The sequence below is a fragment of the Oryzias latipes genome, chromosome 20 (assembly GCF_002234675.1).
Source record: "Oryzias latipes chromosome 20, ASM223467v1".
Lineage (NCBI taxonomy): Eukaryota > Metazoa > Chordata > Actinopteri > Beloniformes > Adrianichthyidae > Oryzias > Oryzias latipes.
The window spans coordinates 21,250,462-21,265,041 of record NC_019878.2 but is presented as its reverse complement, the minus strand read 5'-3'; the positions used below and the strand labels follow the sequence as shown (position 1 = coordinate 21,265,041).

The 14,580-nt window shown below is 37.9% G+C and overlaps 3 protein-coding genes across 7 annotated transcripts in view; all 3 read right to left on the bottom strand.

Annotated features, from left to right (window-relative positions):
- Positions 1 to 2,187: 2,187 nt before the first annotated feature.
- Positions 2,188 to 4,490, bottom strand: LOC101163284. Its single transcript, XM_004081152.4, has 4 exons — positions 4,195 to 4,490; positions 3,560 to 3,664; positions 3,387 to 3,488; positions 2,188 to 2,916 (listed from the first exon to the last, which is right to left on the bottom strand). Exons 1-4 carry the CDS (start codon positions 4,384 to 4,386, stop codon positions 2,830 to 2,832), a joined length of 486 nt encoding a protein of 161 aa, XP_004081200.1. The 5' UTR covers positions 4,387 to 4,490; the 3' UTR covers positions 2,188 to 2,829.
- Positions 4,491 to 6,573: 2,083 nt separating this feature from the next.
- On the bottom strand, positions 6,574 to 7,829 carry LOC101165676. Its single transcript, XM_011489045.3, has 4 exons — positions 7,583 to 7,829; positions 7,403 to 7,507; positions 7,213 to 7,314; positions 6,574 to 7,101 (listed from the first exon to the last, which is right to left on the bottom strand). Exons 1-4 carry the CDS (start codon positions 7,772 to 7,774, stop codon positions 7,003 to 7,005), a joined length of 498 nt encoding a protein of 165 aa, XP_011487347.1. The 5' UTR covers positions 7,775 to 7,829; the 3' UTR covers positions 6,574 to 7,002.
- A 1,696-nt stretch (positions 7,830 to 9,525) lies between these two features.
- LOC101165429 (anion exchange protein 2) overlaps positions 9,526 to 14,580 on the bottom strand; it is a 43,538-nt gene continuing 38,483 nt past the window's right edge. For all 5 annotated transcript variants that reach the window (XM_023949975.1, XM_023949977.1, XM_023949976.1 and 2 more), the window contains 2 exons: positions 14,390 to 14,563; positions 9,526 to 13,122 (listed from right to left, as the gene is read on the bottom strand). In XM_023949975.1, coding sequence (XP_023805743.1) covers positions 13,042 to 13,122; positions 14,390 to 14,563 — 255 coding nt within the window. In that variant the 3' untranslated portion in view covers positions 9,526 to 13,041. The remainder of the gene's footprint in view (positions 13,123 to 14,389; positions 14,564 to 14,580) is intronic.

The following is a 14,580-nucleotide window of genomic DNA, read 5'->3' as shown; positions in this document are numbered from 1 at the left end:
AACAACCGCCAGAAATCACATGCGACACAGAAACATGTTGGTTTGGAGTAAATCACCTTCATACAGGAAATGCACCACTTCATGGAGGTTTTTTCTTTAAAAAAAAGTGAAAGGATGAAAAACAAAGAGATTCATTTTCTGTCAAAAGTGCAACAGAATAACCTTTAATTTAATTTACATTTCTTAAACCGAATTGTCAGTTTAATCCAGATTCACCAGCTTCTTAAATGATGAATATGGAGGCTTTTGCTCAGAGAATATAACACAAAAAAACTGGAAGTTGTTTCAGAAAACTGGGTTTTCTTAAAATAAACCTGCAAGAAGTCAAACCAGGCCTGAAACAAAGGACTAGTTCAAAGCAGGAAGAACCATTTAACCAAAACTAAATCAGATTAATTAAAGAAATTAGTTAATTACTTAGTTAATTGAAGAAATGCCACCTGGAGTGAGGCAACTATGCGAGGAGACTGACCTCTAGAGGTAAATTTCTGCAATTACATTTTCAATTTAACCCTTGTTCTATCCTAGGCACTTTACCATTGGGAGTTGGGTCATCTAGACCCACTAGACAGTGCGCTGAACCTTTTTTCTTCAATGATTTGTGATCTTCACTGGTGTCCATGGATTACATGAAATATTTCCACCTTTATCCACATTTGTCATGGTAGGGAGAACACGTCAAAGTAAGGGTGGGGTCATCTAAGATAGCACAAGGGTTAAGCATATTCTTGAAGTAAAGTAAGTTAAATGAATTAAGGCAAATGATAAATAAAAAAATATTTATAAATTGGATTTGTGGACGTTTATTCTAAACCTTTATCCATCTGACCAAGAAAAAAATCTGTGAAACATTATTTTTAAAAATTCCCACAAGAAATTGTTTCAAAAACATGTTTTCAAACTGTTTTGTTTTTACCTTTAGTTTGAGAATTCAGTTAAAGAGCTAAAAGCTTGTTTTGTAGAAACGCTTAGATAATCATTCAATTCTAATTAACTTTCTGGGTTCTAATTTTTTTTAATAATAAATAAATAAAATAAAGTTATAACCACATTAAAACCATGGAAGAAGTACAAAAGTACAAAAAAAATAGTCAGAGATGTGTCTGAAGACCCCAGATGATGATGTCATCATCATGCGGGTGATGTCCGCATATCTGAACCAACGTGGCGCCAACGCCCTCTCTCTGGTTGAGCCTCCTCTGACTATACAGCCATCAGGTGCTGCTCAGGATTTTGGCTCACACCTGCCAGGTGAGCAGAAAATCAGGCAAAGGCAGAAAGCAGAAAGACGTACGTAATTTATGGCCGAAATGGCAGAAAAATTCATATTTTATCACTCAAAGGCAGAATATAACATAAGGATTTTAAAAGTTAGAAGCCCATTAAGTAATGGAAATTATTATGAGGGAAAACATTTATTGTTCAGTTCAATCCTAAAAAAGGTTTTGAAATCAATAAAATCTCTTGGATTAGAAGAGAAAAGCTTTCAACCACCAGACCCCAACATTAAATAAATGAAAAATTCTCACCTACCACTGCTTTTCAAGCAATAAATCAAGGTCAGCATGTCTTTAGTTGTGATGTAAATGTTTTTTTGTTTTCTGTTTTTTTATTTATGCATTTCATCATTTCTGTTATGAGTTTAATGAATCTGTGTGAATTTTTTTATTGCTTTGACTACAATCCTTGAAATCAATCAATCACAAAAATTCAGAGAAAAGTTCAAATGTTCCTTTCTGAAAATGATGAATACAGTTTGTGTTGGAACACGTTCATACTATTAATTCTTTGCACCTTGTAATCAAACTAAGAATTCTCCTAAATGCAGACTAAAGTACAAAATAATGTTCCTTAAATAAAATACACACTAAAATGTGGATTCACACAAAAAAACGTACGGAATTTTCTGTAACTTAAATACACTTAAACATTTCACAAAATTTAATCAACTTCCATTAAATACTATATGTCATTATTATCTTATAGAAATTGTTATTATAGTTTTAAGTGACAGTTAAAGCTGCAAACTAAACTACAAGATGAAAATGATCTCAAAATCAAAGATTAGATTAAATGATGTGTAAATGTAGGTAAAACTTACCTTTAATGTAAATTTTCCAAATGTGCATTTAAAAGCATCACTGCAGAATGAAGATGCATGTCTAACATATACTCTGACACGGTTGGTGCTTTTATTTGGTGTTTATTGGCTGAAGAATTATATGGTTTCAGGTTTTTTTTTTATATAAAATTGGAGTAACAGAACTTTACATAAGAAAGCAAAAAACAGTAATTCAGAAGATGAACCCAAGAGGGCAGCAGAGTGCAAGAAATTCAGCTCGGCTTTTACTTTGGAGACAAAAATCAGGCAAAATAGAAACAATCTTTGCTGCTGTCATTACAACTCATTTCAGTTTATTTCAAGTTTTAATTTAGATTTCCTGAAGGACTGGCAAAATGATCTAATGAATCATTTGTCTGCCTCTGGTGAAAGTGTGAACCACTGGAAAATCGTTAAATTCTCACTCGTTCCCCTAAAATGAATCATAACTCAGGCTGAAATGGAGATTTTCAAGCCTTTAATTTTTTTTAAATAATTTACTGTGTAGATTTTTTTTAAATAAAGCAAAAACATTGTATTTTTCTTCTCTTTTGATAAATTTTGTCCAAAATGTGGCGAATTTCAAAAGCAGATCAAATGTTTAAAAAAGCAGAGAAAAGCCGACTTCCTATCATTTTTAATGAATTTACCAAAAGTAGACACAGAATAAAATGTGAGTAATAAAGACATACTGTTGCTACACAGAAGCATTTGTCCTCAGCTGCTTTTTAACCAGTTGACAAAGCCAGGATGGTGGGAGCTCCGGGATTGTAGCTTATTTTTTTGCATTCTGCCAACCGGGTCGCTTTCATTTCCTTAAAAAAATAAGAGGAACAAAACACAATGTCAGTTTCGCGGTTTTTAATAATAGCATTTTTGAAAAAGGAATGCTACCACTTTCGTTTTACACACATTTAGACAGTGATCGTGAGAAGAAAACAGGTTTTATTCCCTCTAATAGTAATCAGATTACACACACACACACACACACACACACACACAGAGTAAAATATCTTGAATCTTGAAAAATAAAATTTGAAATAAACTAATAATTCTGTCCACTCAAGTTTTGATTTCTGTTTAAATTTAGTTAATTTGTGTTGTTTCAGTGCAAAAAGAAAAAATCGTTGCATTTATCCACAGAATCATAAGAGTGCAGATGGTTATTAAGGGGATTGTTACAAAAAATCCACAAAACAGAAATCTGCGCTCTTATTTTGAAGATTTTTTTTTTTTCCCTATTCACAGTATTTATGATCCAGCAAACAAAAACCGATTAGAATACCTGGGTGATCCTGGGTTTCTGCATGCAGTGGACGTAAGGTCTGGGGTTTGAATCCATCCGTCCAGAGATGGTTTTGTAGCAGATTAAACAATCCATGAGCGGCTGAGGAGAAGAAAAGCAGACATCAGAGGGAAGAAGGTGAAGCCATCTCTCCTTTTTGGACATGCACTTACCCTGTCATTCCTGTAGGGGCAGTGTTGCTCCTTTGAAGCCCCTTTGGCACATTTGGTGGGTTTCAGGTAGAAGTGATGGTTGAGGTATTTCACCCCAAAACTCCCCTGAAAAGAAGAAAACAAGAGGAGATGAAGAAGGATCTTTGAAATGTTTCCACATTTAAAAAAACAAAAACAAATAAATGGTTTTGAGAGGATGGAAGGATAAAAAACTCCCCTCATCCTTTTGCAATTAGTGGTTTTCCTCTGGTTTTAGAGAATTCCAGATCTTTGTTTCCACAAGTTTCCGATTAAATTAATCTGAGACTAATCTTCTCTTTTAACCCTTTATTGTACAAAATGTACAATCAAAAAAGTTTCTTTGATCAGAAACATAAATTTTCAAACCACTTCTTAAATTTAGAAGACACAAACATGATTAAAAAAAAGAGTTCTAAACATATCTTAAAAAAAGCATGCAATGGTGAATTTCTCAAAAATCAACTCCCAAGTGGATTTTTATTTATTTATTTTTTTTTACAGATCATTTCTGCTTTGTAGCCCAAAAAAAGAATAGTTCAAACATTAATTTAGAGTTTCTTTTTCCTGTTAAACAAGGTTTCAGGGAATAGTGTCACAGAAGCTCAGATCTTTACCTCGATCTCCATCTTCTCCAGACTCCTCAGGAAGACGAAATGGTGTTGCACGCTGGCATGCGAGCTGAGCTGCTCCAACACCAGATCCACTCCAGGCCTGTAGGCATCTGGCAGCTCGTCGTAGGGGCTGCGAGCGCCGGCGGGACGCAGCACAGCTGCAGCACAGAGCAGAAGCAGCAGTCCTGCAGACATCTTCCTCAAACTGAAGACAGAACTGCAGGCTGAGGAGCTGCAACCCTGACCCCAGGAACAAGTCCTAATATGGTGGAGGAGCAAACAACTGAAAGCAGACTGTTTACTTTGATGTCTCCGGTTTCATTTCTCCTTTCACTGCAGCTGCTGGGATTAAGATCAGCATGTGGTGAAGTGTTTGGCTGCAGCCGTGATCAGAGTAAAGTTTCACAAAGTCTCCTGGGGCTGAATTTACTGGAAGGAGGCCGCTTACAAGAAGGGAGCTGAAAGCTGTTTTCTCATCAGTTCTTCATCCTCTTTTTCCACTGTTTTGATGCTCGTCGTCTCCTTTCTGGCCTCTTGTTCAGTGGGAAACTTCCTTCACCTTCATGCGGCTCAAAATGATCAGATAAAGGGAAAAAAATACAAAAAAAGTTGTTTTTTCTTGGTTTATAGGCACCATCAACATGCCAAAATAAAATGATAAAAGGACTTTTTGAGCCCCTTTAAAACTATTAGTTATAAATAAAAACAGTACGAGTTTCATTATTGACTCTAGAAAGATCTAGAACTATTTGGTCCAGTTTCTTACCCAACGAGAGCAAACTCGCCGTTTAGAAAAAAAGACTTTGTTTATTTTTGCTGCCTTCAAACCTTTCATTTATGGATTTTTGGGATTTATATTACAATATTTTATATTTCTGTTGCTTTTGCCAACAGGACATGCAAGTTTCTTTCAAAATAAAATGCGTCAACAATCCGTCTGCAACAGACATTCGTGAATTAAAAATGCAAAAAAAATAAAAATCAAACACGGTATTTTCTATTATTATGGATCCTTTTGGATGGAGGGACAATAGATTAAACCTTTCACCATCATTAAGCTCAGTCATCTGAAATGTTAACAGAAATGACAAAACTTAATCAGAACTAAAAAACCCTGTTTTATTCAAATCCTGTGCCAAAAGAGCCACAATGGAAGGGATGGTTTTTACTGGCTTTTGTTGTGCGCTGATAAAACTACAAACACTAATGAAATATTCTTAGGGTAAAGAGTCTCTAAATTTTTCATTTAAATGGTTTTGACGAACTGTATGACATTTGTCATTATAATGGTTTTATTTTTTATTATAATGGTTTATATCATTTCAACAACAGCTTGGTAAAAAATAAGGTCTTCAATTTAGAAATTCTTGATTGTCTGTTTATTCTGGGTTAGCTGAAGTCCAGATTTAAAAAAGCAAACCCAAAACATTTAGTGTTTTTTATTTCAAGTCATTCCATTCACTGAAAAAATAAAATAAAATAAAAAATCAATTCTATGGATCAAAACCAATTAATCGATTAACTTTCATTGTTACTCCTTGACAAGAAAATGTGAATTTTCCAACATAAATAAAACACTCAAAGCAAAAACTGTTGGTGGCTTTTTTTTAACCATTGATGAAATTCACAGAAAGGTTTTGTAATATATATTTTTTTATGAGAAATAGAATAAATTATGATCAGTTGGATGATTTGATACATTTTGGCTAACAACATTGTTAGTTTATGATGGAAAAATATTGCCATCGGAAAAAGCTCCTCATTTACCCACTGTCTCATATCTGATCAACACATTTTTAACATGGTGAAGGTGTATTGTAAAGATTTAAATATCAACAAATGTTGCAATATTTCAAAACAGCAAGACTTCATTTAAAATAATGACTGACGAGATGAGTTATTCTCACCATAAAGGTTTGAAGATCGTGCAAAAAGTGAGATTTCATGGAAGCAGCCACTTTGAAATGACAAGGAAAAGCCTTTCTACTGCCCCTAGTGGCGTGATGATGAACTACAGGACAGAAAGCAAGGAGTTCCTTCCAACGAGTTTTTAAAGAAAAGTTTGAATCTTGCTAATGAGTTAGAAATGCACGAATCAAATGATACCAATGGTTAAAGAATTTACGTGAATATTTCTTTTAAAATCTTTTTTTTTCCTTTTATGCATACAGAGAAATAGTGATTTAAATGTGAATATAAAAATACCAAAATGTGAGTGTGGTTTGATCTTTTTAAAAACTTCAGCAGGTTTTTTCTGATGTGCGTTTGTTTTTAGACAGAAGTTCAGTAGAAGCATGACCCGATTATTAAACTACCACCACCGTGTTTCACTGTAGCTTTGACGCCCTCGTCAGTTTTTAACCAAAACCTTAAAATGCTGCATATTTATTATACTATTTATTATTGGACAAAAAGAACGAATAACATTACATAACATCCACAATTTGTGGTTTTAAATTCATTTCAGCAGATAAAAATCATAGCATCAGCGTGGAACTTGCTTCATAAGACCTTTGTTGCATAACAAACTAAAAAAACGTTTTGTCAGAAATAGGATGAATATGACAAAAAGGCATTTATTACATCAAAAACATATAGACTCAATGAAGAGTGAACCCCGATAATTGCAGGTACATACCTTGTAAATAAAGGTGCAGAGATACAAAAATGTTTAAAATAAACTGACGTTTTCTACAACAAAGATAAACTTTCTAGAAATATGTGATTTTACAGAAAAGGTTCCCCTTACTTTATTATTGAATTCTTTTATATTGCCTTTTTTTTTATAACTAGTAGCTTCCTCTATAGTCTTTAATTTCTTTTTTGGGGATCTACAACTCCCAGAAGAGTTGCAGATCCTCTCCTGTATTCCATTCGGCTGCATTGCTCCGCTCTGATCCTTCTCATCTCCTGCCACCCAAAAAGAAAACAAAGCGGATTAAAACTCAAGACGTCAAAAGTTTGCATTTATGTAGAACGTAGAACATGCTGGGGTAGAAGCAGAAAGAGGGACAGACTGACCTCCGTCAGCTTTGGCTTGTGGATGCAGTGAAGGTAGGGAGTGGGAGGATTCTCGATCTCTCCCTCAAAGGTCTTGTAACACACCAAGCAGTCGATCAGCGGCTGCATGAACACACACAAACAAAAAAGATGGGCGGCGAGTCGGAGCAGGCCCCTCGCCCACGCATTCCACAGTTCAGACTAAACTCACTCTGTCGTTTCTGAACTGACACTCTGAGGTGTCGTTCACTCCTCTCTGGCAATCGGTGGCTTTCAGGTTAAAATGGTGAGAGATGTATCTCAAATTGAAGCCAAGCTAGAAGAAAAGAAGAAAAAAAAACGTCATTTTAATAAATGTAAACAAACTCTTTAAATGTTCTTTTTTTTTTACCTCCTCCTTCATCTGTGAGACGCTGTTGAAGAAGAGAAAATGCTGCTGGATGGAGGAGTGATTGTTGACGTTCGTCAAAGCCAGATCCACTCCTATCCTGAGGATTTCTGGGAGGTCGTCGTAAGCCTCCTGCGCATCAGAACCCAAAAACAGAACTCCAACTCCGAGGAGCCACAGCATTAAAGCAGCCATCTTTCTGCGTCTGCCTGCAGCCGCCGTGCTGATGAAGATGGCAAAGTGCCACCCACTCCGTGATCTTTTCCTCCACAGATCCAGCCTCCCCCCCCTCCCCTTTCTCTCCTCGTGACCTGACAAGGAAAAAGGCAAAGGGTCTCCTACTCAAATGTGTTTACATTAAATGCAGGGATCAGATAAGCACCTTTTCGGAATGTTTACAGCTGCTTGAACTTTTCATGGGAAAAGGCTGAAGAATGAAGGACTTTCAGGATCTTTCTCAACATAAAAAAACAAACAAAAACAGTTTCTGGAAAACCCATAATTCTGCACTTTTAAACGGTTTATGTGGAAAGCAGACGTGGGTTTTGTTTGGATGAAATCTGAGTAGGTTCTGAACCAGAATCATCAGAGATGTTCTCCAGTAACCTTTTGTTTTACGTGTCCTGTCCAACAGCTGACACACAAGGTGTGTATTTGTGTAAACCCCTTTTGTAGTTTAGGCTAAACCGGATTTAAATTGATTCCATTTCTGTCCTTTTTTGTTGTTGTTGGACCGGACAGAAACCAAGAAGAGGAAAAAAGGGAGGGATGTTGGAGAGAGGGGGAGTTAAGGAAATCTGGATGATGTTTACAGAGGTGGTGGTGGTGGGGAGGGGGTACAATCATCAAGCAACAAGATGCTGGAGGATTATCATCATTACTGTCTGGTGTAAATGGTAGTCAAAAGGGGCGGGGCCTGTCTACACACACACACACACACGTTCTCAAGGGCTCCAAAAATCTTAACACAGTCATGTCAACATGTACTCAACACAACTACAGTTCACGCACGCACACACACGAACCAACACGTGTAAAGCATTTCATCCCGTCATACATACCATTGTGCAAAGGTGAGCTTATACCTGTGCCCAGGTGGGTTTTATGTCCTGCTGAGGTGGAGGATGGAATGCAAAAAAAGGGAGAGTGCCCGGCCGTCCCCACACCAAGACCCCCGCCGCAGCCGCATCCGCATCCGCAGCCGCAGCCGCAGCCGCATCCAGGCTTACTGCTGCATCAACCTTTCAACGCAGGAGCTTTAGCGCTGTTGTCTTTATTTGTTGTGTTTTTGGAATGCATAATTCTATAAAGATGTTCAATTTAATAAACCCCCCAGCAAAGTCCCATCACCCACAGAGTTGTCATACGTTCAAAATATGCTAATGAACATCGACAAATGTCCTTCTTCCATTAAAGTTTGAGTCTAAACGACAGTGGCTCAGGTGGTTGAGCGGGTCGTCCAATGATCGAAGGGTTGGCGGTTTGATCCCCGCTCCCACCAGCCAAAAATGTCGTTGTGTCCTTGGGCAAGACACTTCACCCTCCTTGCCTCCAGTGTGGCTCCACTGGTGTGTGAATGTGTATGAATGTCCCGGTGATGGTCAGAGGGGCCGTAGGCGCAAACTGGCAGCCACGCCTCTGTCAGTCTGCCCCAGGGCAGCTGTGGCTACAACCGTAGCTTACCATCACCAAGTATGAATGAGGAGTGAATGAATAATGGACATAATGTAAGCGCTTTGGGTGTCTTGAAAAGCGCAGATAAATCCAATCCATTATTATTATTATTATAAACCGCTGGAGTCAACAGGAAATAGCTCCCTTCCCAGCCCACCCTCTAGTGGTCATTTGAGGAGCTGCAGCACTTTAAATTTATGAATAGTGTGTATGGAGGGGGGCAAAGGGGTTTACAGATTTATTGAGAGAGGGAAAAAAAAACAAGTACTGAATAAATAGAAAATATTTTTATCTGTCATTTGAACAAGTATCATACAGGAAAACATCGACAACAGCTTGCTGTACTTTGTATTGCTTTCAAAATGAATATCAGCACTAATGTCATATTGAAGGTCCATGATTACAAGATATCACAAACACAACTGCATCACATTTAAACCGGTTCTTACCAGAGTAATGTGGCAAAAGTGCCAATGACTGTAACAAAGCACAGCTGATCATGGTCCAACAGGCACTTCAGATTTTCTGTAACTCTGACCGGAATCACAACTTCAGCTCGGGCGGGCAGGCAGCAGTCCGACAAACGCGCCAGTAACAGAACAGAAATGTTCAAATATGTCACACTGGTAACAGGTGGAAACATGAAACTAAAATCCACTTTGGGAAGCTTTTTCTCTGTGAAATCTACAGCTTGGTTTACAAATAAAAGGCTGTACGATAATAGCAAAGCCGGTTAGTTTGATGTTTCAGACAAATCATTTGTGGCACAAGCACCAATTTTGCCGTGGATGAACCTCAGGATCCCCTTTTTGAGAAAAGCACAAGTCGCCACCCGCTCGGTACTGGAAACCTGATCTTATTCTGAATTAGATTCGCTCCAGGTAACAGTTTTGTCTCCTTTACGACTGTCTGAGCCATTTAAACTATTATCTTCGTGTTCACGCAGATTTATGTTTCCGACAACAACGGGGAGCTTTACAGCGACGTAAAATGAGAATTATAGCGCCTAAATGCAACACAGTATTTTGTTGTCATTACAGACGATGAAAATCTCAACGACGTGCGATATAAAAAAACAGTACCACTCAGAGCAACCCTTCTCTCGCTTTGCTCATTTTAATTTAATTTATTAAAAGTCACTGCTCACTTTTCAGGCTTTAAACTCACACTCATGCGTCACTACGCAGGTTTTTAAGTCAATTTTCGGGCTCCAGGTACACAACTATCGTAGGTAGAGTCCTTTTCGAAATACAGAAGAAAAAAATGTAATCATGAAGGAAGAATTAAAAATGGCAGATTGTGCCTGACTGGAACCAGATTCGCACAAGGCCTCTTCCAAATGTAGGTACATGCGCTAGTGTCGAGTAGAGACGGACCGTGTGCTAAAATGCCTGTTTGGTGTGTTCCTGAGAGCACAGCATAAACAATTGTGTTAACTGAGTTAATATAATCGAGTATCCTCGTACAATGGGGAGTAAACTGCCACTAAACGGAACAGCAGCAGAAGAAAAAGGTTTGCACATACACAGTACAGATTGCGTAGGCCCAGCCGTGTGATCGTGAAGATCCGTATCTTTTGGATTCCGTTCACCACAACCGTCACATGGCTTTAAACAGCTGCTCGGACCGCCAAGTTAGTAGCCTAAAGCTGAAAAAGCAGAAACACCAATTTGGAAAGTTTCTTTGGGGAGAAAAGAGCTGGGGAGGAAACTTAAAAGAAACGTAAAGCTGCCGTTTACCGACAAACCCAGGAGTTTTCCTTGATAAACGGATTTACTGAGACTGTTGTAAAGATGCAAAAACTGTGGATTCATGTTTAGTATTATATTTGGCTTTATTTTTCCATTAAACCTTAAAAGTCAGCAAAAGTTAGAGTGCTATTGTTAGCATCCACTTTGACGTCTTCATCTTCATCACAAAGTCTAAGTTTAAACCAGCCGCAAACATTTCACAGATAAATATAAATAAAGTCCTGCTGAAGATGTTTCTGATCTGAGGAAACTTGTAAAAGGGAGCAGAGAGCTAAGAAACGTCAACACAAAAAAATAATGCTCCTCCGTCGTAGAAAAAACACGATGAATCAGGATTTATGTAAAAACAAATCAGAAAAATCTTTTTGCACTGAAAGATGATCTGAGATTTGGTAGAGTTATGAATGTTTTATGGTATTTTATGGAGAAAAAACCCCATAATGTCGCTTTTATCTAATCTTAAATCAGAAGCCACTTCTACAAATCAATAACTTACTTTGTCTAAATTCTCATATGCAAAAAAAAACAACAAATTGTATTTTTAAAGGCACATTTCTCTTTACATTTTAACGTGAAAAATCAGTTTTTACAGAAACTGGAACGTTGCCCCCGTTTGGACCGGTCCTTGAAAATACTGTTTGACATTAAACTGGTTCACGGCCTGCAAAAGGATGGAGACCGCTGTTCTAACCGTTAAGTGGCATAAAACTGCTTAAAGCGGACGTAGACACATGCTGGGTAATGATCAGGTAGCCAGTAAAGATTGAGTTTGCCGGAAGAAAAATCCAAAAAGGCGGCGTTTAGCAAAGATGGCTGCCATACACTCAGTAACAAAAATATTTGACTTATACTCTTAATACACAAAATGCAGCCTTTTACTACTACTTTTTTGAAGTTATTTTGGCATAATCAGCTACAATTATGCCAAATTTGGTGCTTGTATCACAAAATGTCTGATTTTTTTGATAACCGGTTCCACCATAAAGTGTGTCTGACGCTTTTTGGAAAGCAGCAGAGAAAAGGAGAAAAACCGGGTTGTTGTTCTGACCTCTTACACACATCTACATTGGATTTGGCACTGACGACACAATTGACGGACCACCGGTGTGGGTACGCCACACCGTATTTCCCCCCCAAAAAAACCCAACCACAAACGAGGAGACGTCACATAACGGCGCCTAAACTTTTTTGTGCATTTAGAATATACTTATGTGTCATTTCCTACACAAAAATTAAAAAAACAACCCCCAAAACAAAAACGTATGAGGCGAAGAGCGATTTTTTTTTTTAATGGCGTTGGTGTAAAAATAAATCTGATGTCTGGATCCCTCTGCTGGTGATCTGACGTCACTGCGATTCTTTAAAATGCTGCATATGGGCACAAACTGAGCACGGACAAGGCAAAATAAAAATAAAAATCATTTAAAAAGGCCAACAAGGAGGTTTACAAAGCAGCTAAAAACAATTACATATCATACAGTCATTGATCTGATTTGTTTTTCTGTTTTTTTTTTAAAGTGCTACAAGATTAGCGTTTAAAGTGATCAGCTGTCTACAAAAAGACAGGGTGTCAAATAAAACCACAGCTCTGCATATAGATTTGTTTCCTTCATAAGGCGCTTGGTGAGCATTAAACAAAGCGACAAACCTAACAAGCACTAACTTAGCGTTAATTTAAAGGAATGTATCGTATAGGTCTTCCACATATTCAATGTGAATCATAGCAACTTTCAGGGCTAAAACTATGAGTCAGTTCTGCAAATCTATTCCCCGTTCCAGCATTCAACTATGAGATTGCATCATGTGATTTGGAATCGCTTGTACCCTGAAATAAACATTCTTCATGAGTGAAACCATGCTGCTCCCCTCACTTCAACTTTTAAAGCTACACGTTGCTGTTAACCAGCTAAAAAAAACAAAATACACTTTCAGAGTAAAATATCTGACCAGGGATCCAGTGGTTCAATATCTCTGTCAAACTACTTTGACCAAGGTGTTTTTGGGGGTTGGCTCACAGAGGTGTGAGGCTGCAGCCAGCTACACGGGCATCTGCATCTCGGAGTATTCATCCATGCACTCGCGCTCGTCCAGCTTCGGCTCCGCATCTTCAGAATCCAGCTGGAAGACAGACGGGGACGTCGAGGTTAACACCTCAAAAGGCAAATATGTAAGCTGAGCTTTTTCTGTGGCAACACTGAACTCTGCATTAAAAGTTCTGTATACTTTTGGGTGTTTTTTTATTGAAAGTGGATGGTTTTTGCTTCTTTCTCAACTGTTGCTTTGCTGCAATTTCATGTATTAAAATGAACATTTACTACCATCTGAATAAAGTTTAGGGAGGACCTGTAGGTCAGAATGCATCTTTTGAGGGATTTTTTGGAAATAATTTTGAAACATTTGGTTTGTAAATGATGATCAATGAACAAACATTGCTGGTACTGTGGAGCCATAGGAGGATAACTTATAGCATTTGGGTCCAAATAGAAATTCTAGATTAAAAAATCTAAAAGATGGATCTATAAATGTTGATGAACATCTAAAAGTGATGGTGGTAAGATGGTAAAGACCAGGACAAAGAAACTGAAGAAACTGTTTTTTTTGTCTGTGCCTGTAATTATGAAATAATTACTGATTAGTTATTTAAAAAAACATGATTCAGATCTTTTTTTATTCTCATTTAGAGTCCCCTTCTGTTTACATCATCTTCAACATTAGTATGGACATAATAGTTACAAAAAACTCACCAAATGCAGTAATTACAGGGTAAATGCAGGCTATATTCTAAAGCATTGGCTAAAACTACTCAGGATGTCTCAGTGGAAGTTTATTTTTTAATTTTTTTTTTTAAATAATGTGAAAATCACCACCAGAGAGAAGCAGCACAACTGATTAAAAATGTTATAAACCACTAAAACTGTCTCTGTGAAACTTTAAATGTTGGTTTAGACATTTTTATCTAAATAAATGTTTTGATGGAAGTTTTTGAGTAGAGGTGTTGGGGGGAGAAGAAAAAAATTAATCGATTCAGCGATATGTTGCGATATTTTATTTGGCATCGATTTAAAAAGCTGTCAAGACGATATTTGTTTATTTCCGCGTCTGACTCTTGTTTTCCACTTAAACCCCCAATCACGGATTGTGGTGCTTTGTAGTGGTTCTCCAGAGGCTTCACTCCTGACACTTGAGATGTATCACGATACACATCGTATCGTGGGACTTGTATCGCGATACCTACTGTATGCACACCCCTATTTTCTGAGTATGCAGCACTGAAAGGTGCAGTTAGAAAGAAGAATTGTGAAAACAATCTGGTCCTTGCAGTCCATAACCGCTGCTGGACAGAAGCACAAACAGGATTACTTTCAGCAAGTTTGTGTGAACTCACGCATGCCATCTCTCTGGCGCTGAAGATGCGAGGCAGCAGGAACATCTTGACGGGAATGGTGAGAATGAGGACGAAGGGGAACGCCAGGGACGCCTGAGTGGACTTGACCACCCAGAGGGAAGCCAGAAACACCAACTGGATGCAGGTGAAGAGGTGCATGCGCAGAGTCCGAACCTGGAGGACGGGGATGG